At 43.0% G+C, this 24,620-nt stretch overlaps 1 protein-coding gene across 2 annotated transcripts in view; it reads right to left on the reverse strand.

The window, feature by feature from the left end:
• The window catches only part of EDAR (ectodysplasin A receptor), a 74,415-nt gene that overhangs the window by 45,396 nt on the left and 4,399 nt on the right, over nt 1–24,620 (reverse strand). The window contains exon 2 of one of the 2 annotated variants that reach the window (XM_061472662.1): nt 18,905–19,005. The exons of the other annotated variant lie outside the window; for it this stretch is intronic. Coding sequence (XP_061328646.1) covers nt 18,905–18,937 — 33 coding nt within the window. The 5' untranslated portion in view covers nt 18,938–19,005. The remainder of the gene's footprint in view (nt 1–18,904; nt 19,006–24,620) is intronic. 2 annotated transcript variants of the gene reach the window in all.

A 24,620-nucleotide genomic window follows, 5' to 3' on the forward strand; every position in this document is an offset into this window, starting at 1 on the left:
TTTCCCTTAGAACAATATGAAAGCCTTGGGGAAAATTACATTGCTGAGGGATTCAGTATGTAAAATATACAGAACACTTGAGAAATCTCAGACTGGGCGTGAAGAATCACTCTTGCCATGAGTTGGCAGGATTTTTATCCCTTGTTTACAGAAAATTGAATTTTGGGGATTGCTCAGTGTGCCTCCTGGGTGAGCCATTCACTGGCTGTATGATGCTGTGCCGACCTGCCAATCCCCAAATTCCAGGTGCGAATGTGTTGAGAAAATCTAATGCAGAAGGATGCATGCCGCTGTGAAGCAAGATGGTGTCAATTAGTTCATTGCTGGAAAATATAATTCGAAGAATTTTTGGAAGAGGAAATGCCAAGTTTCTAGTTAAACTTGTTGAGTATCTCTGGCAAATTTGAATAAGAAACTTTCTCTGGAGAGACTATAAAAATAACTGCTCAAGCCAAGTAAACAATGTATTCAATGTGACAACTTTTGTCATTATGTCAACTCCGATTTTCACAGATTACGATGAATGCAAGAGCGAGAAGCTAAAATAACACAAAAGGCTTGTAAACATGGGGGGGGGTCTGGGAGAGGAACTGGAGTGGGGGAATGAGCTAAACCCATGAAGTTAAAGCATATTAAACCTGTAAGGCTTCTTCCGAACGTGGCTGCTAGAGCATTCTAGTCTGCTTACTTGACTGACTTAACATTCAGCATGAAAAAAAACCTGGAACGGCCAAAGTGTTACATCACTGTGCAGCTAAGAAAGCAGTCTGAGGGCCACAAATGTAATTGTTCTCTCATGCTTCACATACTTGCCGCTGACTTAAGACCCTGTGCTTAAGTCCTGCATACTGGCAGCGCTTGTAACTTCAGCTCTATCTGAATGTATGAATATGAAACTCACTGACTGCTGCAGCTGAAAAACAGAGATCTCTTCTTATTGGGAAAGACAGCATTTGTCAATAAGTATAATTAGAAATTGCTCTACAGTGTCAGAAAGGACTAATACTATTTTTCTAACCTACAGGAGGCATAGGCAGACCTCAGATGCACATTCTTAGTTAGCTTAACACAGCATGCCAAACCCATTGTGCAGTGCTGCTTCTATTCCTGCTCTTGGCCTCACACTAGTGAAGGTTATCCATTAAACCACCTTGCAGAGAAGGGAGGTTATCCTGAAAGCAGGCTGCATTAACGGAGGCTGGGGCATGGCCTTCACAGGTAAGTAGCCTAGCAGAATTTGTTTGTCGTGTTGCACAGTAGGAGCATGCTTTAAGAGAAGGGCCTGAAACACAGAAGAATAATTCCTATGATAGGCTGACTGCTGTAGATCAGTTTGGAAAAACTAAATATGGGAAAAATTTGCTGTCTTATGTAAACATGCTCACTTTTGTAAAGCCTTGGACCTGTCTCAGAAGGGTGAGCTCATGTGCAGCTGAGTAGACTAGTTATCTTCCTGTGGATCAGCCTGACAAGTTGCCATGGATGCTTCAATTAACTTAGAAAACCTGTAACCATTCCTATACCTTCCCCATGTACCTCAGTGGTCCACTGGAGCCCTTTTAGTCGGATACAAGTTAAAGCAGCCCTCAGGCTACTTTAATATAGTATGTTGGCGCTAAGCCAGCAGAGACAAAGCCTAAGGCATACATCAGCCTGCGTACTAAAGCCAGTGTTGCAACATGGATGTATTTATTCTTCTGTGCTAATTCTATGGTGTGATGCAACAGCATCTGGTCACACCTCGCATGGTGTTTGCCTGCCCTAATTAAAAAGGACTCAGTCAGCCCCATCTTGTTTTCAAGGTAGGTTTTTTCCCAGTCTTTCTGTTGTCTTAGAGGTCTAAAACCTGTAATTTCTGTCAGTATTTGTTGGGAGGCACTGAGGGACATGTCTGCGTCTCCACATCCAGTCCCACACTCCCTGTGTGACTGACGGGGTACGATTACTGAGGTCCTTGCCTCCAGACCTGGGAGGGGTAGAGACCACTGTCTCCAGACTAGGAGGGGCTGAGACACTTGAGAGGATGCAGGTTGTCTGAACAGCCCTGGTTCAAAGGAAGAACCTGGCATTCAGGGGAGAGCAAGACTACTTCCTCCCCGAGGTGGAGCATCAGGCACAGCTGTGCAGGTGAAATCCCACTGAAGTCTGCAGTGAAATTCCCAGTGTTCCTGGCGGCATCTGGATTTGAGCCATGACACACAAAGAGAGCACTCGATATGGTAGTTGACAGAACTAATAAAAGGGGATCATGTAGATAAAAACAGTGTGTGTTCATTGAACTCAAAGGAAGTAGTTGTATAATTTCCCTATCAAAACAATACCACTACAAGGACCACAGCCTTACCCTAACATAAACCTGTACTTAAAGGCTGATCAGAAACCTTAAGATTCTCTTGAAAACAGCCAAATCCTAGCTCAGAGACTGAAATGCAACACTCGTTATATTCCAGGTAACAAGACAGTCAATAGCACATTAACAGTTAAATAATAGTTCACAATTAGCGAAAATATGAAAACTGCTGTAGCCTTCACTGCAGCAAAGGGCTTATTTGTAGTCTGTTGCTTGCATCAAAATGACACGTTACAGAAAGATGAAGGGAGCCTGTCACAGCCCGTTTGAAAAGTCAGTTCTTCTAGACAAGGCTGGCTGCTTTCATCCCTCTTTGCATTATCAGCTGAACTGCTGGCACCAGGTATTCAAGGAATTTCAGAGGGAAGGAGGACAGCACAATATTTCCTTGTCACTGTGATAGATTTCACAGACCATTTGGGCAGTACATCTAGCATTCTGTCACACAAATTGAAATCTTTGGAAGGCCAACAGGCTTTAAGAACAATACTCAGCTTACTCTAAGACTGGGGTGTTTGGTTGTGACTAGATCCCTCTTTTGCTCACGAATCACTCACTTTCATCCTTTAAAATGTGTTCAGAGAACTGGGGGTTGGGATAGCTCTGCAACGGTCTACCTGGCTTGGTAATTAAAGTGTCCATATCCATTCTTCTTTGTTCCCATGTACCTGTATCTCAGGGAACAGGTTTTCTCTGCTAAAGATGGAGCTACTCCCCAGGCTGCTGTACATCTCGGAGACAATTAGCTGTGTTTGCAAAGGCTATTGTGTGTGCGGTGTGTGGTCAGCAGGCATGGCGTTAGGAGAGATCCTGGGCTTCACCAAAGGAGCAGGTTTGGCACTCATGACTGGAGGTGAGACAAGCTGCCGTGCCAAGTGATGTGGGCACCCCTCCTTTAGGGTGCTGGAACCCAGCCAGTAACCTAGCAAGATCTTTGAAGTATCAAGCTGCTGACAGTGCTATTTAAGATTGGTAAACAGGCATCCTATTTAAACTGTGGTTAGGGAAGGATCTTTAGTGCTTGGGAAAAGGAGTGTTGTCAATCTAGAGTCTGGGGAGCACAGGACCCCAAAGGACTGCCTTGCTCCCTGCAAAGTGGCCATGCAGTCAAAGCCCACTCCTCTTTCTGGATCAAATACCTGAGTCACCTCTATGTTGCACAGTCCAGAGCCCATTATGTAGCTACATTTCACCAGCTGATATTTTCCCGTAACACCTAAAACATTATCCTTCCATTCACATGCTCCAAACTCACACCTTCCAGATGGAAATGGAAAGTACTGCTGAGCACAGTGCTATGTTTTCTACCCTGTGTCACGAAGCCAGTGGCATGCTGGTATGAGCAAGCCTGGTCTTCTGTACAATTTGTATGTACTTTTTAAAATTTTTCCATGTGTTTGGGATTGAAGCTGTTTTATGAATAAGACTGAAAATACAGTCCTATCTATTGTCTTCCCTCTTTTTAATTACCTCTCAACATCTGACTGCATGCTGTTTCTCAGTAGTACAGCACAATGTGTCAGACACGTACAGACTTCGGCCTTTTACACTTCAATGACACTCTGATTAAACTCAAAAGACCCTTTAAACAGCACCCTGATTTTGAAAACATCCCAGAGCAGATACATCAGTAAATAATTAGAGGCACTGTCCTCAGTTCCAACGGATTAATTCCTCCTCTCTTCCATTGCCTATTCCCAAGGCATAGCTTGCAAATGCTTCTAACCCTGTCATACTCTGCTTATTTTTATTTTTAAGTTGGAAAAGTGCACTCTTCAGCAAAGACCATAAGACCATTTCCATGCAAACTCCAAGCTTTCAAACTGCATCCTTGTTTCTGTCTCTTTGCCTAAAGAAGTAACTTTAGAGAGGGCAAAATGGCTTCTTACCTACTTGGAAATCTGACAGCTCATTTTTCCCACTCTTTTCTTCAAACAGTTTATCTTTTGGGAGAGATCAACTACAGACAACTTGTGGAATCCTTTTTCTTGGCCATTATTAAGATTCATGCAAAGAGTTGTGCTGTAATATCTCATCTTTAAGTGGCTAGGTGTAGCTAACCATATTTCTAGGCTACCGTTAGGAACAAAAGAGTCCTCTGACTTGTTTCAAGAACTTGTTCTCCTATATATAGAGGGAAAACCATTATTTTCCCTTGACTGTTTTGGAGAAGTACTGGGTAGCACAGGGCTTGCTTGTTTGTTTGGTATACACTATCCTGCTTTCTGCTGATTTTAAAGAAGGTACCCAAAACTTGCCCAGTCAAACTTGCCAAGCTGTACCTGCTCAGGCCCTTTACCTTGTGCTGTGCAGAGATTCAAACCAGAGGCTTTCCCATAGTCTTCCTTACCAGGAGGAAGAAGAAGGTGAAACACTAAGTGACTAAATGTGTGACTCCTCGATAAGAAGGTTAATTTAAAACTGTACACTTTGCTCATTTAACTTTTTTCTTTGTGTGTGAGGAAATATAAAATGCCACTGTAATTGCACTTTGGCCTGTGGGAATAATATCCCAGAAATAACAGCTCTACTTAAATTCTAGTAGCTTAAGATCTCTGTGGGGCTGCTTCTTTCACTGCAAGACCTATAATTAGCCATTCATTATGGCATTGAACACTAATCCTGAGGAAGCCCATATTTCCCCTCGAGCACTGTATCCCAAACGTGCCAGTGAGGAGGTTGGACTGCTACTCTGCAGTTCATCCTCCTGCTCAACACAGGCAGCTCAGGGGGTTGGAGAACCTCTCCATGGGCACCCCACAGGGCTCTGCACCAGGGACACCTTGTGGGACACCTCATTGCTTTCAGGTGTCATGTACTGTGTCTCACACTGCAAACATCGAATTGCTACACTCTAAGTCTGAAAGCTCTGGTGGCATGATTTGCGCTGCTTTCCACCCATCTTTTTGCTCTACAGTGAGAAAAGAAAGTAGCTTCCCATTTAGGAAGGATGGGAAGCCATTAAGCCAAGCATTCCTTCCCTCTGGACGGGAAAATTTCCTCAGCCTTTGGACCAAGCATGACTGCTTTGGGGATGGGGGTAGCTCACTGGTGCTGCTCCAGGTCTAGCAGCCTGTGCCTCCACAACAGGGGACGTTTTCCCAGCACAAGCAGAGGGGATACTTCCAGGGATCTTTATTGGTCAAACTGAAGACTGAGTTCAGGTTGGGTGAAATGGCTCATATGAAGAAGACCTGACTAAAGACATTTCTCCATGTTTTTGGGAAATAATTTAGCTTCCCTTAAAAGAAATAAGCAATTTTCTCAGATAAAGTACAATAAATATATAAACTATTTCACTGAGCAAATCCTACATTTGAATCGGTTTGTATTTTCCAAAGACTTTTCCGGTTTTATTGTTTAAAACTCTCCTCTGAATTAGAATTAAATTTGTCAATGATGTTTTCAGTTGCTTAGAAACAGTGTTGGCAGAGTTCGTGTGCGTGTTTGTGAGCAAATTACTGGCTGAAAAGATTGCCCCTTTCTATGTGTAACCTTTACTTATTAACAGTGGTGCAAACTACTCTGTAAAAGGGGCTTGGAGAACTAACTCTGTGGTGGTGAGCATGGAGCTGATAAGATGCAGTTAAGGTGGTGAGACCAATGTACAGACAGTCCTCAGATGTGCCTGACTACATCCCTTATATAATTTCCTCTGAACTACCAGCTGGCCTAAACTTGTATTTAGAAAAGACATTAAATCCTTCTGATGTTAATTATCAAGAACATAGGGTCTCCAAGGCTCAGCAACATCAGGAATATTGTTTCAAGGCAGGTCTTGTGTCTCTAGCTTTGACTGCAAAGTAAAGGAAATAATGTTTTTTACAAACACTTCATCACTACAGATCAATGCCACCACACACTCAAATTTGCTTTTCCCAGATTTAATGTAATACGAACAAAGAGGGTTACTATAAAGTACTGGAAATCTGAGGTCAGGGGAATGAAGGCATGTAGGAGGTGTAATTCCCTGCTAGACTTTTAAATGTGGTTATTCCTGACAAGCAATATTGTCTGTTGATCCTCACCAGCCTACTAAGAGACACTCTAAGAGACAAATCCGTGAGCTGCCTCAGATAGATGCAGATAGTTATACTTTAACTTCACTTTGTCATGTATTTTTAGTGAAGAAATTGGTACAGAGAGAAGCAAGGTTTTACTAAAAGAAGAGCTCAAGTTTCTCTGAAATTCCTGATGATCTTCCTCTCCATGATAACACTGGGTTGGACAAAGTTTTAGATTAAATCTCTAGACACTGCAATAGGTTAAGCTTCACAAAAAAAGCACTTTGCATTACTAGTTAGGCACATTTTCTTCATCTAACAGTTGTAGTGCATGTTGAAGTAAATCTCATATTACTTGTTCGGTAATGTCACAGGCCTGATCTTGTTCCAGGCTTCTTTGGAAACATGGGGGTAAGCTGCACAAGGCACAGGAAATTTGTATTTAAAAAAAAAAAAAAAAGAATGAGCTCACTGTTCCTATGTTCAGTGTTTGGAGCTGGAGCTCAAAACCCCCTGCTTTGATCTTGCCCCTCAGCCAATACTTTGGTGTTCTGTTCTTAGTCTGATTTTCTCAAAAGTTTGTAAAGAGTCAATGATGGGTTCATATTTGCGATATTAAAAGTATCTTCATAACTTTGAAACTCTACTAGAGTGTTATAAAGTAAACATATTTATATTCAAGCTAAGAATCCACTATATGCAGAAACAAGCATAGAAGTAGCAATTCCTTGGAGAGCTGGAAACCACCATGGGAGCAAGAAAGAATAAATGCACCTGGGGCAAAAGAAGTCATCTGATGACCAGAGAGATGATCAGGAGCTTTCTGGAGGTGTTACCGAAGCAATTCTTCTAGTTGCTGTACTCTACAAGGGCTCAACACAGCTGCCCACACACAGGTGCCTGGTGCCACCCGAGATGTCCTACAGCACCCTTCCTGGCCCCAGGTTGCCTCTCCAAAAGACTGCAGGTCCCCTCTGGGTCCTGTGTCAAACCGACCAGCCTCACGTGAACATCCTACATAGCACATCTTAAATGGCAGTAGCATACATAGGCAGGCATATGAATACAGCTCTTCAGAAGGATCTTTTACTCATTTAAAATCACAGGCAGAAAAAAAAAAGCAACACTGAAAGATCTCATCCTTAAGACCACATAAAAGCAAGATGCAGAGCATTTTCTGATTTCCGGTTGTGATGGTAGTCAGGGAAAGAAAGCAGGTATAAACTTCCAGTAGCTGGTGCCCACACAATTACTTATTCCTACATGAACTGAGGGTGAAAGCACTATTTTTCTGACTTCATGCTCTTGCAGGTCACCAGAGAAAAGTATCTCATCATGTGAAAAAGTGCCATACAGAGTCAAACTAGCTGTGATTTACCTATAAACTGAACGTACATGTAGGGGTTATATGGTACAATAAATAAAATCATCAAAGGCACTGTTCCTCTAACTTTAAAGCAGACCTGCATTTTGAGCACAGGATAAAATATCTGGGGCCTCACACAGGAGATCTGAAGGGTAAAAGAGGACAGGGTGGAGAGGCACAGACAAATGTGGAAATGCCTCATTTCCCTGAGCAAACAGAGCCTGTTAAGTGCGAGCACAGTGACCATAACACCTCTCCAGCTCTTCCTGAAAATGTCTTTATCAAAACTTTTTCCTGATGATGGCAGTGATTAAGGTGCAAGTTGCACAGGGAAGAAAGAAGCTGTGAAGCAAAACTGTCATTGCACAGGTAATCTCAACGGTGTACTGACCAACGCCGCACCTAAAACTGTTTGGCAACTATTTTACAGTGTAGGCAAACATTTGAGTTTAGTGTTACCTATGCTGGGTGTTGTACAGTACACAAATAAGGACTGTCTCTTCCTCAAAGATCTTACAGTCTGAAAGATAAGAAGATGAAAGAAGGGAAGATGAGTAACTAGGGGGACTGTGGGAGGGGCTCACCTCAGTTAAAATGTAAAAACCTGGAAATGATTCAAAGAACATACAGAATTTGGTACTGGAAGTGTGTATTTTTTTATGTATGAAAGTTTTACAGTTAAGAAAAAAAGGTGAAGCTGTTGACATTTGCTTGTGCCTGGTTTTGTTAGGACTTAGGTAGCACATTGCTGCTACCTCTGACGACCCTACGGCCATCTGCACAAAGCCAAACCTCCTCATCAAAACCCTGGTCCTACTCTGAGAGAAACCCTCGCACAGCAGCACCCTGGCATCCCATGAACTTGCTGGATTTTGACCTTGATAGGTGTTTGAGGGAAAGCTTTAGAGACCAGATGTCTGTTGTGTACGGCAGATGACTTTTCAGATAAATACAAGAAATTGTTGGACATTTTTTGCTTGCATACATTTAGGAAAGTTATGAGTCACAAAGTGAACAGAAATAAATATGATATAATCAGAATGTGCAACTTTCCATGATTCAGTTTTGCAAACATTTGTTCAAACCAAACCTATCTATCTTCAGACATAAAGCATGAGTTAAATGCAAGGATCCCCAGTCACAAAAGCACTGGACCGTTCCCTTTCTGGGAGGGAGTAGCTGGGGCACAGGGTGCTGGGGCACAACAGCAGGGTGCTCAGTGACGCCCTGCACCCTCTGCTCATATTTGCCTTTATGTTTCTAGAAGCACAGTTTATTGTTACTGGAAACAGAGGGACTCACCATCAGGTAGCACAAACTTTAATAGGGTACAGCAATGGTGTGGTGGACATCCCTGGGTCACAGCTTGTTTGCAAAGGACAAAGATTAAGTTCTCTTTCATTTTGAATATGGCTTAGTACTCATCAGACAGTGACTCTGTTGGTTTTGGGATCCTACCAGGGTAGCTTGTTTCTCAAACAGTGTTTGAGATCAGACCTATCCCAGATCACACAGAAGACAGAGCTGACTTTGGTCTCAGCAATGCCGCAAGAGTTCTGATACCAATAGGAAGGATGCAGCTGCAGCTTCTCTTCGCAAACCATTTGCAAAATGCCACATGCATATGAAACTGAGTGATCCCCAGCATAATGAAGTCATGCACCCATTGTTTGCACATAAAGGCAAAGCTTGCCATTGTTTTGTGAATCTGAGTGACACACTTGGAGCCATCCCTGGTTTGATTTCAGGCCAGTGAAAACCAGATTTTTCCTTTTCCTAGAGCAGCTGAAAGGTTGGTGGAGCGGGAGGCAGCTAGTGCCAAGGAAAAACTATGCATGCTTCTTGTCATGTGTCTTCAAGTGATGCATTCCACAGTGGCTCTTCATTTAATTATCCAAAGATAAATAAGCTACGACTTATTACAAACCAATTATGTTTTAAGCAGCACAGTTAAAAGACGATCTGTGCTATGGAGTTCTTAGTGGCAAAACATTCAGGATTTTTTACATGTAAAATCATGAATGTGCTGCGATGCTTTTGAAGTTTTAACACTAACACATATGCATTTGCTTAAAAAGCAGTCTGCGAGCAATGAACACACTTGTTTGCTTCCGGTCCTTAACGGTGCAATGCAGGTAGTGCTGCACTTAAATTCATGAGCTCAGTCTTCACAAGTTTGACCTAGCTGGTGACATTTTGGAATCATACATTTATCTCTCAGTGTAATTAAAAAATTGTTGTGGTTTTAGTATCGATTAGTCGCCTCACCAAAAATAATGCTCACCTCTAAAACACTGAAGACTTGTGTGCAAAAAAGTGGCTTAACAAAGACACTTTGAAGGGAAAAAACCAAACACAGTGTATTTTTCTCTTGCTCACCTAATTGCTGCAGATGTTGTGTAGTAGCACCTATGAAAAGTTAAATATTATGTCTTTGTAACATTTTTGATCTTCATTAATTATAGCTCAGAAAAGCTTATAAAAAGCAGCCTGCCTCTTTAACACAAATAAGATTAATTGTAGGGTTGTTCAGAAAATGAACCACCAGTAGTTAAACAAAAAATGTTTGTCTTTAAGCAGCCCTTGGATGATTTTTTTCTTAAACTGTTACAGGAAGTGAAGAGGCTGCCAAATTGCCATGCCCGTGAGCCCCACTCTCATTATCAGCCTAAATGAACGCACACACCCCGCCACTTTCATCCTCTTCCAGGTCCAAGAAAAAGAAAAAGGAGGCATAAAAAAAAGAAACCCTTCCACACAAAGAGGTGTCTCTGAAGTCTGGAATGCACTCTGGCTGTTTGAAGACAAGATTTATACCTGACACCCTCCTTTAAGCTCATTGTTGAGACTCGCCTGTGTTCAAATCAACCGCAGACTGGCTGCTGCAGGTACTTCATCTTACAACGACCACATCATCTAAGATAAATGCACCAGGAATTGCTATCACTTTGAGGTGGGAAAAAAAAAGGAGAAAAATAAAAATCAACCCCCCTGATGCAGGTAGTGGGTGGAGGGAAAAACAGACAGGCTCAAAGGAGCTCACGGGGGTGTGCCCAGGGAAGGAGCCTGTGATGGACAACAGTCTGTGGCATGAGGTCATGTGCGAAATGGGGTTGACCACCCTTGCAGGCACAGCCTCCTTTCTCCTTCGGCAGCCAGGATGCAGGACAAAGTGCCAGGAGCGATGTCTAAGCCATCACCACTGCCAGGGAAGCAGGAGCATGTCGGCTGCTTATGAAAGGCCAAAAGGAGATTTTTGACTTGGTGGGAGACGATGAGAAGGACTGTGACATCAGCTCGTGTCATCCCCATGTTTTCTGAAACAAGCCTGTTTTCCTCATTTTAGTCATACCCATCCTCTCTCTAAGCAAGCTGTGGTTAGACACTTTCATTCAGCCTCTTAAATCCCTCTGGAAGAAAGCCCTTGGTAGTAAGCACTTAATTTCACACCAAACCTGTCTGATGGGAAGCAAAGGCATAGAGCACTGATGTATAGAAAACAAATGATAGGAGGAAAAGAAGAGAGTGCTCAGGACAGTGTTAGGATGTAGAGAAACACAACTGAATATCCCAGAACTCAGGCTGCTGAAACTGTACCATTAGCAGGCGTTGTGCTAATTATCAAAGGCTTTGAAACAACATGATCGGAAAATGTGTGTCATACAGAAAGAATAACATATGGCAATTTGCAAAGATATTTATTATCTGTATCATCATATTGCTCAAAGGCCCAATAAAATTTTGGGTGTAATGGGGATGCCCTTCACGGTGCAGAACCAGTTAAGGAAGATTTTCCAGGGTGAAGAATTACCATAGCATTTGGAATAATGCTGCATTAATCCATGGCACTCAAAAATATTTGTGAGGAGCTATTCTGAAATTACACTGAAAGAGAAAAGAAGGCAGAAAAATTACAGTACAGGTGGTTAGTATAAAGCTTAAAATTGGAAAAACTTGCCCTTCTTGAACATTTATAACACCTATCTTTGATCCTGGGACCAGAAAGCATATTGGATTAGAAACAAAACTAAGGATCCTTAAGGGCTGTTCTAGCATCACGGACTGGTTTCCCACTGGGGAGGACCCATCAGCATGCTCTGGATTTAACCCAACAGAAAGCTCTAGATTTGGATTTCTGATTCTCTGTTTCAAGCAGTTCAGAGCCAGGCCTTTATGGGGCTTCTTCCAAGATTTCTGGCCTCACAGGGATATTTGGGATGTTGAGCTCTGGGAAAAAGGAGCTGGTTTAATCCATTTCTGTTATAGAGCTCTTTCTATATTTAGGATTTTAAATTATATTTTATTAAGAATGCAAATTATGAGCATTTCTAGGACTCCAGGTACTTGCATGTCCCAGCTAGCATATAAACCTCATGCTGTTACAAATCTGGATAAAGCAGTGTTAAGTTTGCAGCAGATTTAAAATAGGGCAAAAGGGAGGGTGGGAAGAGAGCCTGTACAACATGTTCAACATCTACGCACCTAGGATGGGAGAAGACATATCTACACTCGAGCTAAACTGACACAACTCCCTGTGAAGCTGCAGCATCAGTCTCAGCTTGGCCACAGGTATCTTGTTCTATTTTCACATCTGAAAGATTTACCATTTATACCTTTGTTTTCTTCCTGTGGGGTGTTTGTTGCTTGTTTGTTTTTTTTTCCCTAGGGGATGATGTCTCCTATCTGGTGTCAGCAGGAGGTTCTCAGAGAAATCAGTTACATCAACCCATGGCAAATGTATTGAAAAATGGAGCATGGCACCACAACAGCAATCACAGGAATCCATTGCGGACGCTTAGCCTGAAGCCTCCATAATTTCCAATGCCAAGTATCTGAGGAAATACATTCAGTATTTCATTCCGACATTTCAGCTCTCGACAGCACTACAGAATGCTGCTTGAACCCAAAGTCAAATGCAATAAACAAAACACAGCTTTGGACAAAAACTAAAGGAAGAAAAGAAGCATAAGCAAGGCCAGTTCAGCTTGCCCTATCGCACAGGGAGCCGCAGGAGAAGGAAACAGAAATGTGCTCTAGGCGGAAACGTGGCTCTAGGCAGCTGCTCCACTGCTGCCTGGGTGTTAAGTTGCAATTTTCAAGAAGCAGTTACAGGCACTATCAGGCCCTTCTGGCCTAATGAGACCAGCAGCAATGAATTAGGCAGCAAATGCCCTGTATTCCCCAGCAATTCCTTCTCGAGCCCGCAGAAAGTCATCATCTTTCTCGTTGTTCTCCAAACATTTGTTATTTCTGGCTCCATTCAATCCTTTGCATTGTATTTCTTCCTCAACACAAATGCTTTGTGGCGCCAATAACTCCTCTTTAATTCTGCATTACCCCTTTCGCCACCTTTCCTCACTCTGCTCCAGCTGCAGCAGCACAACACTGGAAAGCAGCAGGTACCCCTTCCCCCTGCCTGCACCCCATGTTGCCATAGCCACTGCTCATGCGCCCCGTGCTTTTCACACACCTGGGAGCCCAAAGAGGATTTGAGCATCCTTTCCTTCAACCATCACTTGCAGTGAAGTCCCAACCCTCTGCTCTACCTGCTCCCCTTATGCAGCCTTTCTCTGTAGCAGTTCAGCTCCCTGAAGGTGGCAAAGACATACTGGGCAAGTGCTGCCTCTGCATCGGAAAAACTTCATCTGAAGGGAAACCCCAGACAACTCACCCTCACCTGCCTGGGGCCCATTGGTGGCATCATGTGCCATCAGTCTGTCTGCAAAGCGGTAGGTAGTGTCAAGATCATCTTACAGTCTTGTTTGTGACTTGGTGAGGGCTTTGACAAGAGCCCCTTCCTGCCTCCTGGCATACCCACTCCTCTCCAAAGGTCTGGGGTAGCTTTTAGAAGGTAGTCTGACTAAAGGCACTGCTGTGTGTAAGCTGTGGAAAAATCATGCTTATAACTGCAGCAATGTATTCTATAGCAAAACTCTATAATAGAAAATGATTTATTTCCACGGCTTTCTGCTTGAAGTAAGTAAAGGGTTATAGAAACAGCATTTCTGTAGGATACAACTATCAAGTGCACAACAGCAACTGAGAAGCTACATTTCTTTTACAGCTTGTCTAAAATGTCACACTGTGCAAAGACCTGGGGGCATGTTTTAGTGATGTGCTTTAAATGGTGAACAGTGAAAGCTAATTCTTCTCAAAAAAAGGATGCAAGCAGGAAACTTGTTTAGAGGAAAAAGCTTTCAATGGATAACAAGTGCTTGTGTTCACATGTGGGCTCAGGTTGCTTTCGGAGTCAGTTTTTGGCTGACTTGACTTTGCTTTCTAAAACTTCTCCAAAAACACCTGTATGTGCCTAGGTGCCAGATGTGTATTCAGCATCTCAACTTCAAGTGACGGTTAATTCAAACCATGCATTACAGAAAGCTCGTCCTTTCATGATAAATGATGGTATTGACAGAGGAGGTTTTTTTATGTTATGCTTAATTACACCAAAGCTTGACCCACCAGCTTTGAGACAGAAAGGGTAGTATTTTTGTTTGTTACTAGAAACCTGTGTTCATCGCTTGTAATGAAAAGTGACCCAAACCCACGTACATTATATGTGAATTAAAACCATTTCTTTTTTGTTGTCAGGTATGACACGCTGGGTATAAAAATCTGTTACAAAAAAAAATAGCTATAAGACTACCCCATCTCTTGGCACCTCAAGGTGATGTAATTTTAAACCCTTAAGGAAACAATGACTGAGTTTCCCTGCTTGTGTAGAGCCAGTTCTTTGTATTTTCCTCACTCAGACTGTTTTATATCTAAAGCTCCCCACCTGAATCCCTGAGGTCCTGTTTATCTCCTGCACATATATTCTTCTTGTAGGAAGAAGCCAAAGCTCTACACGGAGCTACAAAATGTTTCTCCCTAATTTATGTACCTAATAAAACAAACTCCTCCAAAAGGGAATAACTTTGGTCTTCAGAACATAAAGAGCAGTTCATGCTGCCCCCATTCATGGAGCAGCATCAGAGTTGAAATCAGGCCTACTAAGAGAAAAGAGTATTACCACAGTTAGCAGTCTCCTACATAAACCCCAAATAGTCTACAATAAAAGTGTACTTTTGAAGTCTGCCTTTGCTGTTCAGAAAATATTATAGTTCCTGTCGAGTGTTCTTATTTCAATGCCACTCAAAAGCCTGCAAATGAAAACCTAAGATGACCACATTCATACCACCTATTACTCCTTCACTGAAGTTGGCCCCTGCAACATCTTACTCCTAAATCTCTGCTGCGCTCTCTACTTGCACTCTGAATAGCTGTTCTTGAACAGATTAAAAAGCATTGCTACTCTGCTTAGTAAGCACTAAAGGGTGAATACAGTGTATGGCTAGCACGTTTCAGAGGGGTTTCAGAGGTTTCCACAGGTCAGTTTATTAGTGGAGCAGTATGACACACTGTAAGTAAATGGAACACCAAATACTCCCTCTGTTTTGTTTGGAACAGGGAGCTGAACTTCCAACTCCTCTCTCTCAAGAGAGTGCCAAAACCACCAGGTTATTGGATATTTGCAAGGGGGGGCTGCTTTTTTAAGTGGATTCCAAAGCAAATGGTGCTTGTGTGGCCATGATGCAATTTCCCACCCACCCCCCAGCTTACCCATACTCCCTAGCTCCTCTCCCCAGCAGTCCTTCCCACAGGGACAGCACAGGGAGAAATCACACAATCACATAATAGTTTGGATTGGAAGGGACCTTCAAAGCTCATCTAGTCCAACCTCCTGCAATGAGCAGGGACGTCTTCAACTAGACCAGGCTTCTCAGAACCACATCCAGCCTGACCTTGAATGTCTCCAAGAATGGTGCATCCACCGCCTCTCTGGGCAATCTGTGCCAGTATTGTACCAACCTCATTGTAAAGGACTTTTTCCTCCTGTCCATCATGACTTTCCCCTCTCTTAGTTCACAACCATTTAGTTTAAAACCACTGCCCCTCATCCTGTTGCAACAGGCCCTGCTAAAAAGTCTCTACATGTCTTTCTTATAGGCCCCTTTTAAGTACTGAAAGGCTGCAATAAGGTCTTCCTTGAGCCTTCTCTTCTCCAGACTAAACCCCCCAAGTTTCTTCAGTCATTCCTCATCACACTTGTGCTCCAGAACCTTCACCAGCTTTGTATCCAGTAGAGGATGGAGATTCTCCTTGGCCTTCCTCAAGGAGCCACGGAGCCACGAATTAATAAGATTTTTCTGATGTAACTGTCATCATTAATTGTGACTGACAGGAGGGACAAGAACACTACTTGGGGTCCTGAACCCTGAACCAGTCGCCCCAAGGCCCTGAAATCCTTCATGAGTCCTCTCAGGCTTCTTGAAGAGATTTCCTCATTGATTATCTGGAAAACTAATAAAGGGTAGTAGGGCTGTACCAGAGGAGTGAGTTTTCTGGTGATGTCCCTTACCCTGGCCCGAGGGAGGCAGCAGACTTCCCTGGTGCACCTCACCATGGGAAGAGGCTGCCAGTGAGCCACTGACAAATGCACAAGGCAGTAAGGTCTTCGCAAATGTCCCAGTGAGGAGAGCTTCAACTGGATCTGGGAATCAGCCACAAGACACTGAACCATCAGAAATCAATCTTCAACCATTCTGGTGCTCCTGGAGCTACTTGCCTCATAGCCATTCCAGATTTAAACCAGTTTGCGCTAATCTCTAGAACACTTTTCCTAAGAAAGCTCCCTGCTTCAGCAGGGATTAGGCCAGATTCACAACAGAAGCAGTGCCATGATGGTCTCAGTGCTCTGTGGAAGACACAGGAGGTGGCAGCATCCTTGCTACAGCCAGAGACTGGGGCGAATGAGACGCCTTGAAACAGAGATCCTCAAAAACCTGCAGATACGCCTTGGCCATGACCCTGGCAAGGTTGAGTTAGGAACCTGGCAAGGCTTTGCCGATGAGTCCTCCAGGCTCCTCCCACAATCCAGACTATGGAACCCCTCCTACCACTTCTCCATACATGCACACTTACAATCCCACCACCCATGGGGCGATGCAAGACTGAACACCTATGCCTGTCTGCAGAAAGCATCCTCCTTTGTCTGAACATCATTTTGAGAATCTTTCTCCTGCTAGTGGCTGGGGGCAGGCTGAGTGGGCTCCATGGAAAGGGAATAGCTCTGGGTCCCTGGCCAGGCAGCACGGCTACTGGGGCTCCCTTGCAGACTGTTTGGCTCCCTCCTGTTGATGCTTTTCTGCTTTGCATGAGAGTTTTCTTCTGTTTTTCACTCAGACACATGACTCCAAAACTAGCGATTGGGCACCACCTGGGCAGGGTTTAGAAACCGGGCTCTAGTTCTTACTCTGACAAAAAGAGCATATATCTTATATTGAGTATTCTCCAGACCCTGTATCTCCATACACCCTGGCAAGTGACCTAGCCACCATACAGTGGCGTTATTTTGACTTTGCTCTCCAAATAGTGACTTATGCCTAGGAAAATGTAACAGTTAAAAAAAGGAGGAATGGACAGACAGATGGACACCTCTTCCAGAATGCACAAGCGCTGGGACTGAGGGCACTGCTGTGAGAGAAACAGCTGAAGTCTCCCCAGGCTGAGGAGCACATCGAATCCAGATCTCCCACCTGAGTTCCCAAAGCATGGGCTAAACATGACAGTGCAACCATTCTCATTGGCAGGACTTCCGCGTGGCCTGTTAGTCTGTTCACCCAGCACAGGCCAGGCCAGGTAAAGCATGTCCAGAAGCACACGTTCAGGCATGCAAGGAACTCAGTGGATGCAAACGTGGGTGTTAAGGTATGTAGATACCTCGGGGTGAAGGGGCAGGCGAGCAAGGTTTCTTAAGATCTAAATTTCAGATTGAGCGTGTGAAGTGACAGGTCTGATAAGCATCCGAGTTCCTCCTTGGGATTAAGTCCCTAAAGATGATCTAACAGAAAGGATATCTGCTTCTCACCGCAGAGTGCTCCGAAATCAAAGATTCAGAGACTGCCTGCTCTTCTACATGTTTTCCACACACCCATCACTAATTGCTCTCCTGTGATTACAGGAGTGTTTCATCTGTATATACAAAAAAGGGTGAAAACTCCAGATGAAATTAAACAGAACTGATTACGAATTTTCATCTGTTCTGCAAAAAATGCACATGTCTATGAAGCTAAGCAATGGGCTGTGTGCAGTGCTTGGTAAATTAATCCAGCTAGCATCAGTAATGATAAGGAAAATACCACAGATGATAGCAGCTTTGCTTCTGTATGTGTTTCTGTGGAGCCTGAGCTGTTCAGATCTTGCACTTGGCTTTGCAAGGGAAAAGCAAATGCCTCTTTCATTCATTTTGATTAAATTAATACGGTTTTGGCAGCTCCTGCAGCAATTGTACCTTTTCTGTTAAGTTTTTTGCAGTTCCATCACAGGCACAAGCAACAGCAAATAAAAGCACATCATCATCAGCTTATTAAAAGAAACAGCAAAAACACCCATGACATCAGGACTGAGGGAGCATCTCAAGTCTTTCCGCTCAAGTCTTTCCACTAAGTTTGTTTTAAAAGGGATGAACAGAAAATTCTGAAGGAACAAAACAAACCCAGACACCATGCTTCCCTCTCATTTTCTTTGCTTTTATGTTTTAGAATTCCAGAGGAAAAAGCCATGCATACATACAAAATATTACTTGTTTTAGGTGGTAAACATATATATCATTCCACCACTTTTTTCTTGGTTTTGTCACTTATTTTTTAAGAAATAACTTTGCCATGCTTCTTAATGTGCATCTCTGAAATTCTTCAGGGATGCTTATATAATTAGGAAGAACTTACTGAATAAACAAGCCAGAGTACTTTGGAAAGGCATTAAAATAATGTGAGAGGCACAACTCAGGCTGTGCTGTGGGCAAGCAACGCATGGAGTTGAGCTCAACTACATTTTGCTGGAAGCAAGCATTCCCTTCCAAAGCGGATAGTGGCTCTACCAGCTGTAAGCCCATCACTTTGCAGTCACAGACTCATACAGTGATGCTGTACAAAGCCTTTTGAGCTGCTACAAACCACAACAAGTTCAAAACCTGACTCACGTCTAGAACTTCGATTCGCTTGCTGTTACCGGCTTAGTCATTGCCAGCAGCCCTACATGCATCTGCTAATCCTGCGGTATCCTCAGCACCTTTCCCTCCTGTGGGAAAGCCCTGGTTAGTCAGCCTTGCAGAAAGGTAGGGTATTGTGATATTTCTCTTACCATTGTGCTGCTTTGTTCTTCTTGCATTCCCATCTTAATGACGGTGCGAGCTGTTGGCCTTCCACACTCTCTTTGTGCCTATGTAAATTCAGTGTTTGATGCTGAAGAGGCGGAGACGATTTCTAAGTCAAGGGGCAGGTGTGAGTGAAAGGAGCAACCCAACAGCCAAACTATTTGAAAAAGAAACCTTTAATGTCTCATCAGCTCAGCACTGGAAAAAAAAAAAAGGCCTTCATAACTAGTCTTGAAAACTGGAAAAACAGGGTGTCTAGCTATAATTTAAGACATTAGTAACAAGCATATATTGCAGTTCCCTGACATATTTTGACTTTGGCACAGTGAAATGCTATCTTAAAGCTAGGCCTGATTATTGATATGTGAAACACTGTCAGTGACAAAGAAATTACAGATGGGTTGATTTGCTTCTCATTCACTCATCAAAATTTCAACATATTTTGAGAGAAGAGACCAGGCTAAATTTTAGAGCACACCTGAAAAAATGGTTCTTTCCTTTTGTCAGACATACCGATGAGGATTTTCACATGACCAGAAATTTAAGCATACTTATAGTACTGTAACAACTTTACAGGACTGATCATGGTCTTCAGAGGTATTCAGTGGCTACCATAAGCACCCCTAAAACTGCAGCCTTGGGATGTGACACCCCCATTAACAAACTAAGTTTCAGCGAAAGGTATTTTTTACTCTCAACCAATGAGTATGCTGTCAGTCTGGATGTTTCCTTTAGAGCCCATAAAACACACCAAAGAAAGAACAAACACACTTTGCCATTAGGGAAGAGAAAGCAGTATGAGCCATCTGAATTCCCACAGCTTATTTGTATTTCCCTGGCCCAAAAAAGACTTCCAAGCATGAAATTATAACTTCAAAACATGAGCAGCTTATTTGCCTTCTGTAGGACAACTTTCCTACTTGAAGTTGTGTGGGTACTTACAAGCTCTGCCATGTAAGTCACAATGTACAGAAAACAGTCATATAGAGCCCCCTCTGCACGAGCATCTTTACAGTTATCTATCACAAGAAGAAACCAAAAGTCATATTTCCTATTGGACTTCTTCCTTCTGCTGAAGTAATCAACTTTCTATGTGGTTGCCTCATCTAGAAAATTTTCCTGATGCTAGCATAGATGGGCGAATGCAAGCATCCTGCTCCTTGCACCTTCAAAGCTACAACATAAAGATAACTGTTTTCTTTTAGTCTTTTTTTATTACTGAATATTATGCTTACAATAATCCTGCTTTGCAACAGATGGTTTCCTGTTGTTTCTGCCAAATGTGAAATAGCTATAAAACTTGAAAAGGTTTTGATGCTGTCACTGCATGAAAAATTGCATCTATGAGGGAAAATTAAATACGAGCCTTAGCCTTTAATTGCTTTAATCTTACTTAGTAAGTGAACTTTTTTACCCCCACCCCCAACTCAAAGCTTCCGATAACATGACCTGAAGGAAAAAATATAGCTGTGTATTTTAGTCAGGTATAAAGCCTTAATTAACAAAAACAAAAAAGAGGAAGGGGAAGTAGATAATTCTCATGTCCAGACCAACCTAACAGCCACCAACTACAGCTAACAAGAGCAGTGCCTTTGGCTCAGCTTCATAAAATATGTAAAGTCATTTCTGTCAGAAGACAGTGAAGTTCCTGTTTTCAGTGCTATAATAAGGAAATCTGTCACTTTAGCAGACAAATTACTAGAAAATGACTTGCGTACTCCCAAGGGGACAGAACCTTCGCTTCTTGCATGGGCAAACTTCAGTGAACTCAGTGACAGCTTTACTTGAACGCAAAAGGAGTGTTAAGTACTTCAAAGAAAAATTGAATTTGTAGATTTCTCATCTGATGAGGAAAACTGTTGATGTTCTGATGCTCTCTAAAGGCATAAACTCAGTGTTGTATGGGAGAAGGGCTAGAGAAGAGGTATTTTACCAACAAAGGCAAGGGATGGGCACACCACGTACGAGTGGAGCATCAACGAATGAGTGAGCTAGACATGCTCTCTCAAATTTCTGCCAGCATTTGACTGGCACCACATCAGCACACTCATTTTCTGAAAAAAAAAAGCAAGCATTTAACCACATCCTTCTACCTTACAAGGTAAGACAGTGCTCAATGCCATGGATCTGCCTGTACAAGCACTGAAGGTAGAAGCAAAGAGAGTAAATATTTGAAATCATTTTGTCATTTTGAGTGCATTTGTCTGTCTGTTGCTTTACATAGAAGGCCTGATATCTTAGGGCTCTGCAGCATAAGAAGCAAGTGCTCTGTGTTACACTGGAGATTTGGCACGCACCCATTTCTACAGGAAGAAAGCATACAATTGTAGTCTCACTCAACCAAGACATCAGACCTCAACTTTCCAGCTGTTCAGACCTCTATTGTTCTTTCCTGGTGATGGATCCAATATCCATTCACTACAAGGAGAGATTCACTCTCAGTGGAAAGAGAACCTGGTGGGATTTTAGTTTCTAGTGTCTTTTCCTGCTCAGAAGGCTGGCATTTAAAAGCTGAGGCAGAGGTGACATTGTGGGCAGGAGAGAGTGGAAAATATGTACACTCATCAAACTGCAGCCAGATGTCTCATCTACATGTGGACGTGCCTCACCCATGTGCTTTACCCCCAAGGGCACCATTCACTGCCTCCTCAAAGTGCTCCTGGTGTTTCCCCGTACAGAGATATTCACAGCAGAGATTATGTTTGTTTGTTTAGTCTTTCACCTCAGTTAAATTAAAAACAACCTTATACAAGCTCTGGGAGACCTGCACCGCACAGCTACAGACAAAAACCTGCAGTTCAGCTCATCTGTGGCTCCTGGTTCATTGTGAAGACCTCCAGGTTGTGGGGAGCAAGGGCACAGGGGATGCTTGGGAGCCATGTGGCTGATGTGCTGGACTTGCTGCCTACTCTGAGGGAACCTGCATGATGCACAATTTTGATGTTTGTGAAAAAACAGTGGCTCCTTGCTTGAGTCAGCAAAGCATTCATGGACAAGCATCTTCTGCTTCTCTTTTGTTAGTGCAGCCTGTGTGCATCTGGACCTTGGATAAAAATCAGGAATAGGCATGCAGGTCCCATTCAGCTAGCTGCTGACATTATTGGAAGGTGTCCTGTTGACTTCGGTGGAAAGTGGTTCGATCCGCTGTATGGTCATTTATTTATTTATTTATTAGTAAATTTGTCATTTGGTCACCAGCTGAATCATTTGCACCTTTCACATGCAATTAAATACCACAAACTGCTAGTTTTTCACAACTAGTTAGAAACCATGATAGAAAACATAACCCTGCCACATCAGAGATGTTCTTCATATACAGTACTGTATTTGCATCTAGGTTTCCTTGTTGCTAGCCAGTGCTATCTGTTATCTGTTTTGGTGTGGTTATGAGAGCTGGTAATTTTTGAAAATTGAGAGCAAGGGAAGAACAATGGCTTCTTCATTTTAATTTTACATCCCAAAGAAACCAACTAGATCTACATATGCACACAAAACTATACCCCTCCAACTGGCAGTATGTTACCACATGCTTTTTCTCTATGGAAAATCTAAAGAGACAAGGCTCATCATGGGGAATCATTTGAATGTAATGGAATAAATCTGCGCCCCGCAATGCTTGGATACAGGGTTCTGCTTTTGTCTCTCTTGGAGGGTGCTGACACTCAGACTTGGTGATGAATTAAACGGTGACAGCTGAGATAGTTGCTGCCCTGAGCTGTGTTCTCTGCCCTTCTCTTGGCAATTGCTGCCCTCCTGCAGCTGGCACAACTGAACACTTTGTGAATCCAGTTTCACACTGCCAGATTTCATGCCGGCCTTGGCGCAGACCATAAACAACCATGGCTTGAAGGCAAGTCCATGAGCAATTGAGCCATGTCTGCTGTGCAGGTGGAAAAGACTCGGAAAGAAAGGGGGTGGCCAGCTGAAGGTGGTGCTGCATTGCTTCCCCCCCCCGCCCCCCCCAGGTGGCAGCTCACGGATCTTTCTCTGCTATTTTTGGATGTACAGATGCAACTGGCTGGGAAGACCCACTGTCACCGGCTACCTACCAAGACAAGAAATGGTGAGATCTCAAGTGACAAAAAGAGGACACATCCTCAGCCTTTTCTTGGTGTTTGGGGGTTGGTTTTTCTTTTTTTGTTGACTCGATTAGTTTTTTTTGTAACTGCCCTTCAGGGAGAGTATTAAACTGTGCTCAGCACCAACTACACTCTGTTGCTTTGCAAATATTTTATTGACTCTGATAGGAAGTTAAACTTTAAGAAAGTTTCCTAAAACAAAAACTTTAGGAAAGAGAAATTTTAGGTAATTTCAAACTCCTTTTTGTTATAAGTAGCAAATCTAAGTCCCATGTTTGAGGAGGTCTGCTTCATAGTTCCTGACTATAGCAGGATATAAAACAGCAACAGGTATTTTAACAAATTCTGACATTTTTAGCCCTTGATCTCATCTGTTCCTCATATTTTTGCAGTCCCAGTTATTGTCTTCCAAGATGTGTGATCTGGATGCACAGGGCCTTTTTCTCTCCTTCTTTTCAGTGACAGGGGCCAATTTCTACAAAGCCTCTATTTATAACTTATTAGTATACAGGCCTTATAGCAGCCTTCCAGTACCTAAAAAGAGGGTCTACAAGAAAACTGGAGAGGGACCATTTATAAGAGCATGTAGTGACAGGACAAGGGGGAATAGCTTTAAACTGAAAGATGACAGATTTAGATTAGATATTAGGAAGAAATTGTCTACTGTGAGGGCAGTGAGGCACTGGAGCAGGTTGCCCAAAGAAGCTGTGGCTTCCCCATCCTTAGAAGTGTTCAAGGGCAGGTTGGACGGGGCTTGGACCAACTTGGGTCTAGTGGAAATTGTCCCTGACCATGGCAGGGGGATTGGAACTGGATGAGCTTTAAGGTCCCTTCTGACCCAAATCATTCTATGATTCTCTGAAGCTATTATCTCCTTCCCTCTCTGGTCCTTCTCCCAAGCAGTGGCAAGAGTATAGAGTTGTGAGAGAAAAATGGAGCATGTCACAGGAATGCATCCTTCCAGCTTGGATAGCTGTAGATATCTAACCCTGAACTATTAAAAACGGTTCTTGTTTAAAAAGAAAAGAATCCTGACACTCAATCTGCAAATAATTGTATGCAGCATAACTGGCACTTTAGCAGTTTTTCTTCGTGATATATCTGAAGGAAGAGATATATGCACTGTCAGAAGTAAAAGCTTTCTCAGTACTTGGCCATATGTTTCTGCTTTTGTCCCCAGCTTGTTACACTGCTGAACAGAGCATAAAGGCTGGTCTAACAGAGTTTCATATACAACACAACCTCCAGGGGAGGTGGGGAAAAAAAGTTAATTTTTCCAGGGTTCCTTCTTACCAAAGAGCTGGACTTGGATTCAGCCAAGTTTTACAGCACCATGTCTTGGCCATAAAGCCTAGTGAACTAGAGGCTCATTAACATGGTCTGCAGGGGATGTACATCCATCAGGACTTGCACAGCAGAGGCAAAACCAGCGAGAAACTGAAGCTTATATATCTTTCTATGCCAGGCTTCAGTAGGGAAGCACTGAAGATTGGTTGGGAAGGTTTGGATGCTGCAGGTTTGCCACTAGGTTGATCTTGGCCTTTAAGATCAAAAGGATCTCAGGTCTACCAGCATTTCAGGATGCTGAGTCAAGCTAAGCACTATAAATTCTCTCATTTTAAAT

Source organism: Pezoporus flaviventris, unplaced genomic scaffold (genome assembly GCF_033815535.1).
Source record: "Pezoporus flaviventris isolate CSIRO_AGI_PZ_B2104156 unplaced genomic scaffold, CSIRO_AGI_Pfla_v1 ptg000072l, whole genome shotgun sequence".
Classification (NCBI taxonomy): Eukaryota; Metazoa; Chordata; class Aves; order Psittaciformes; family Psittacidae; genus Pezoporus; species Pezoporus flaviventris.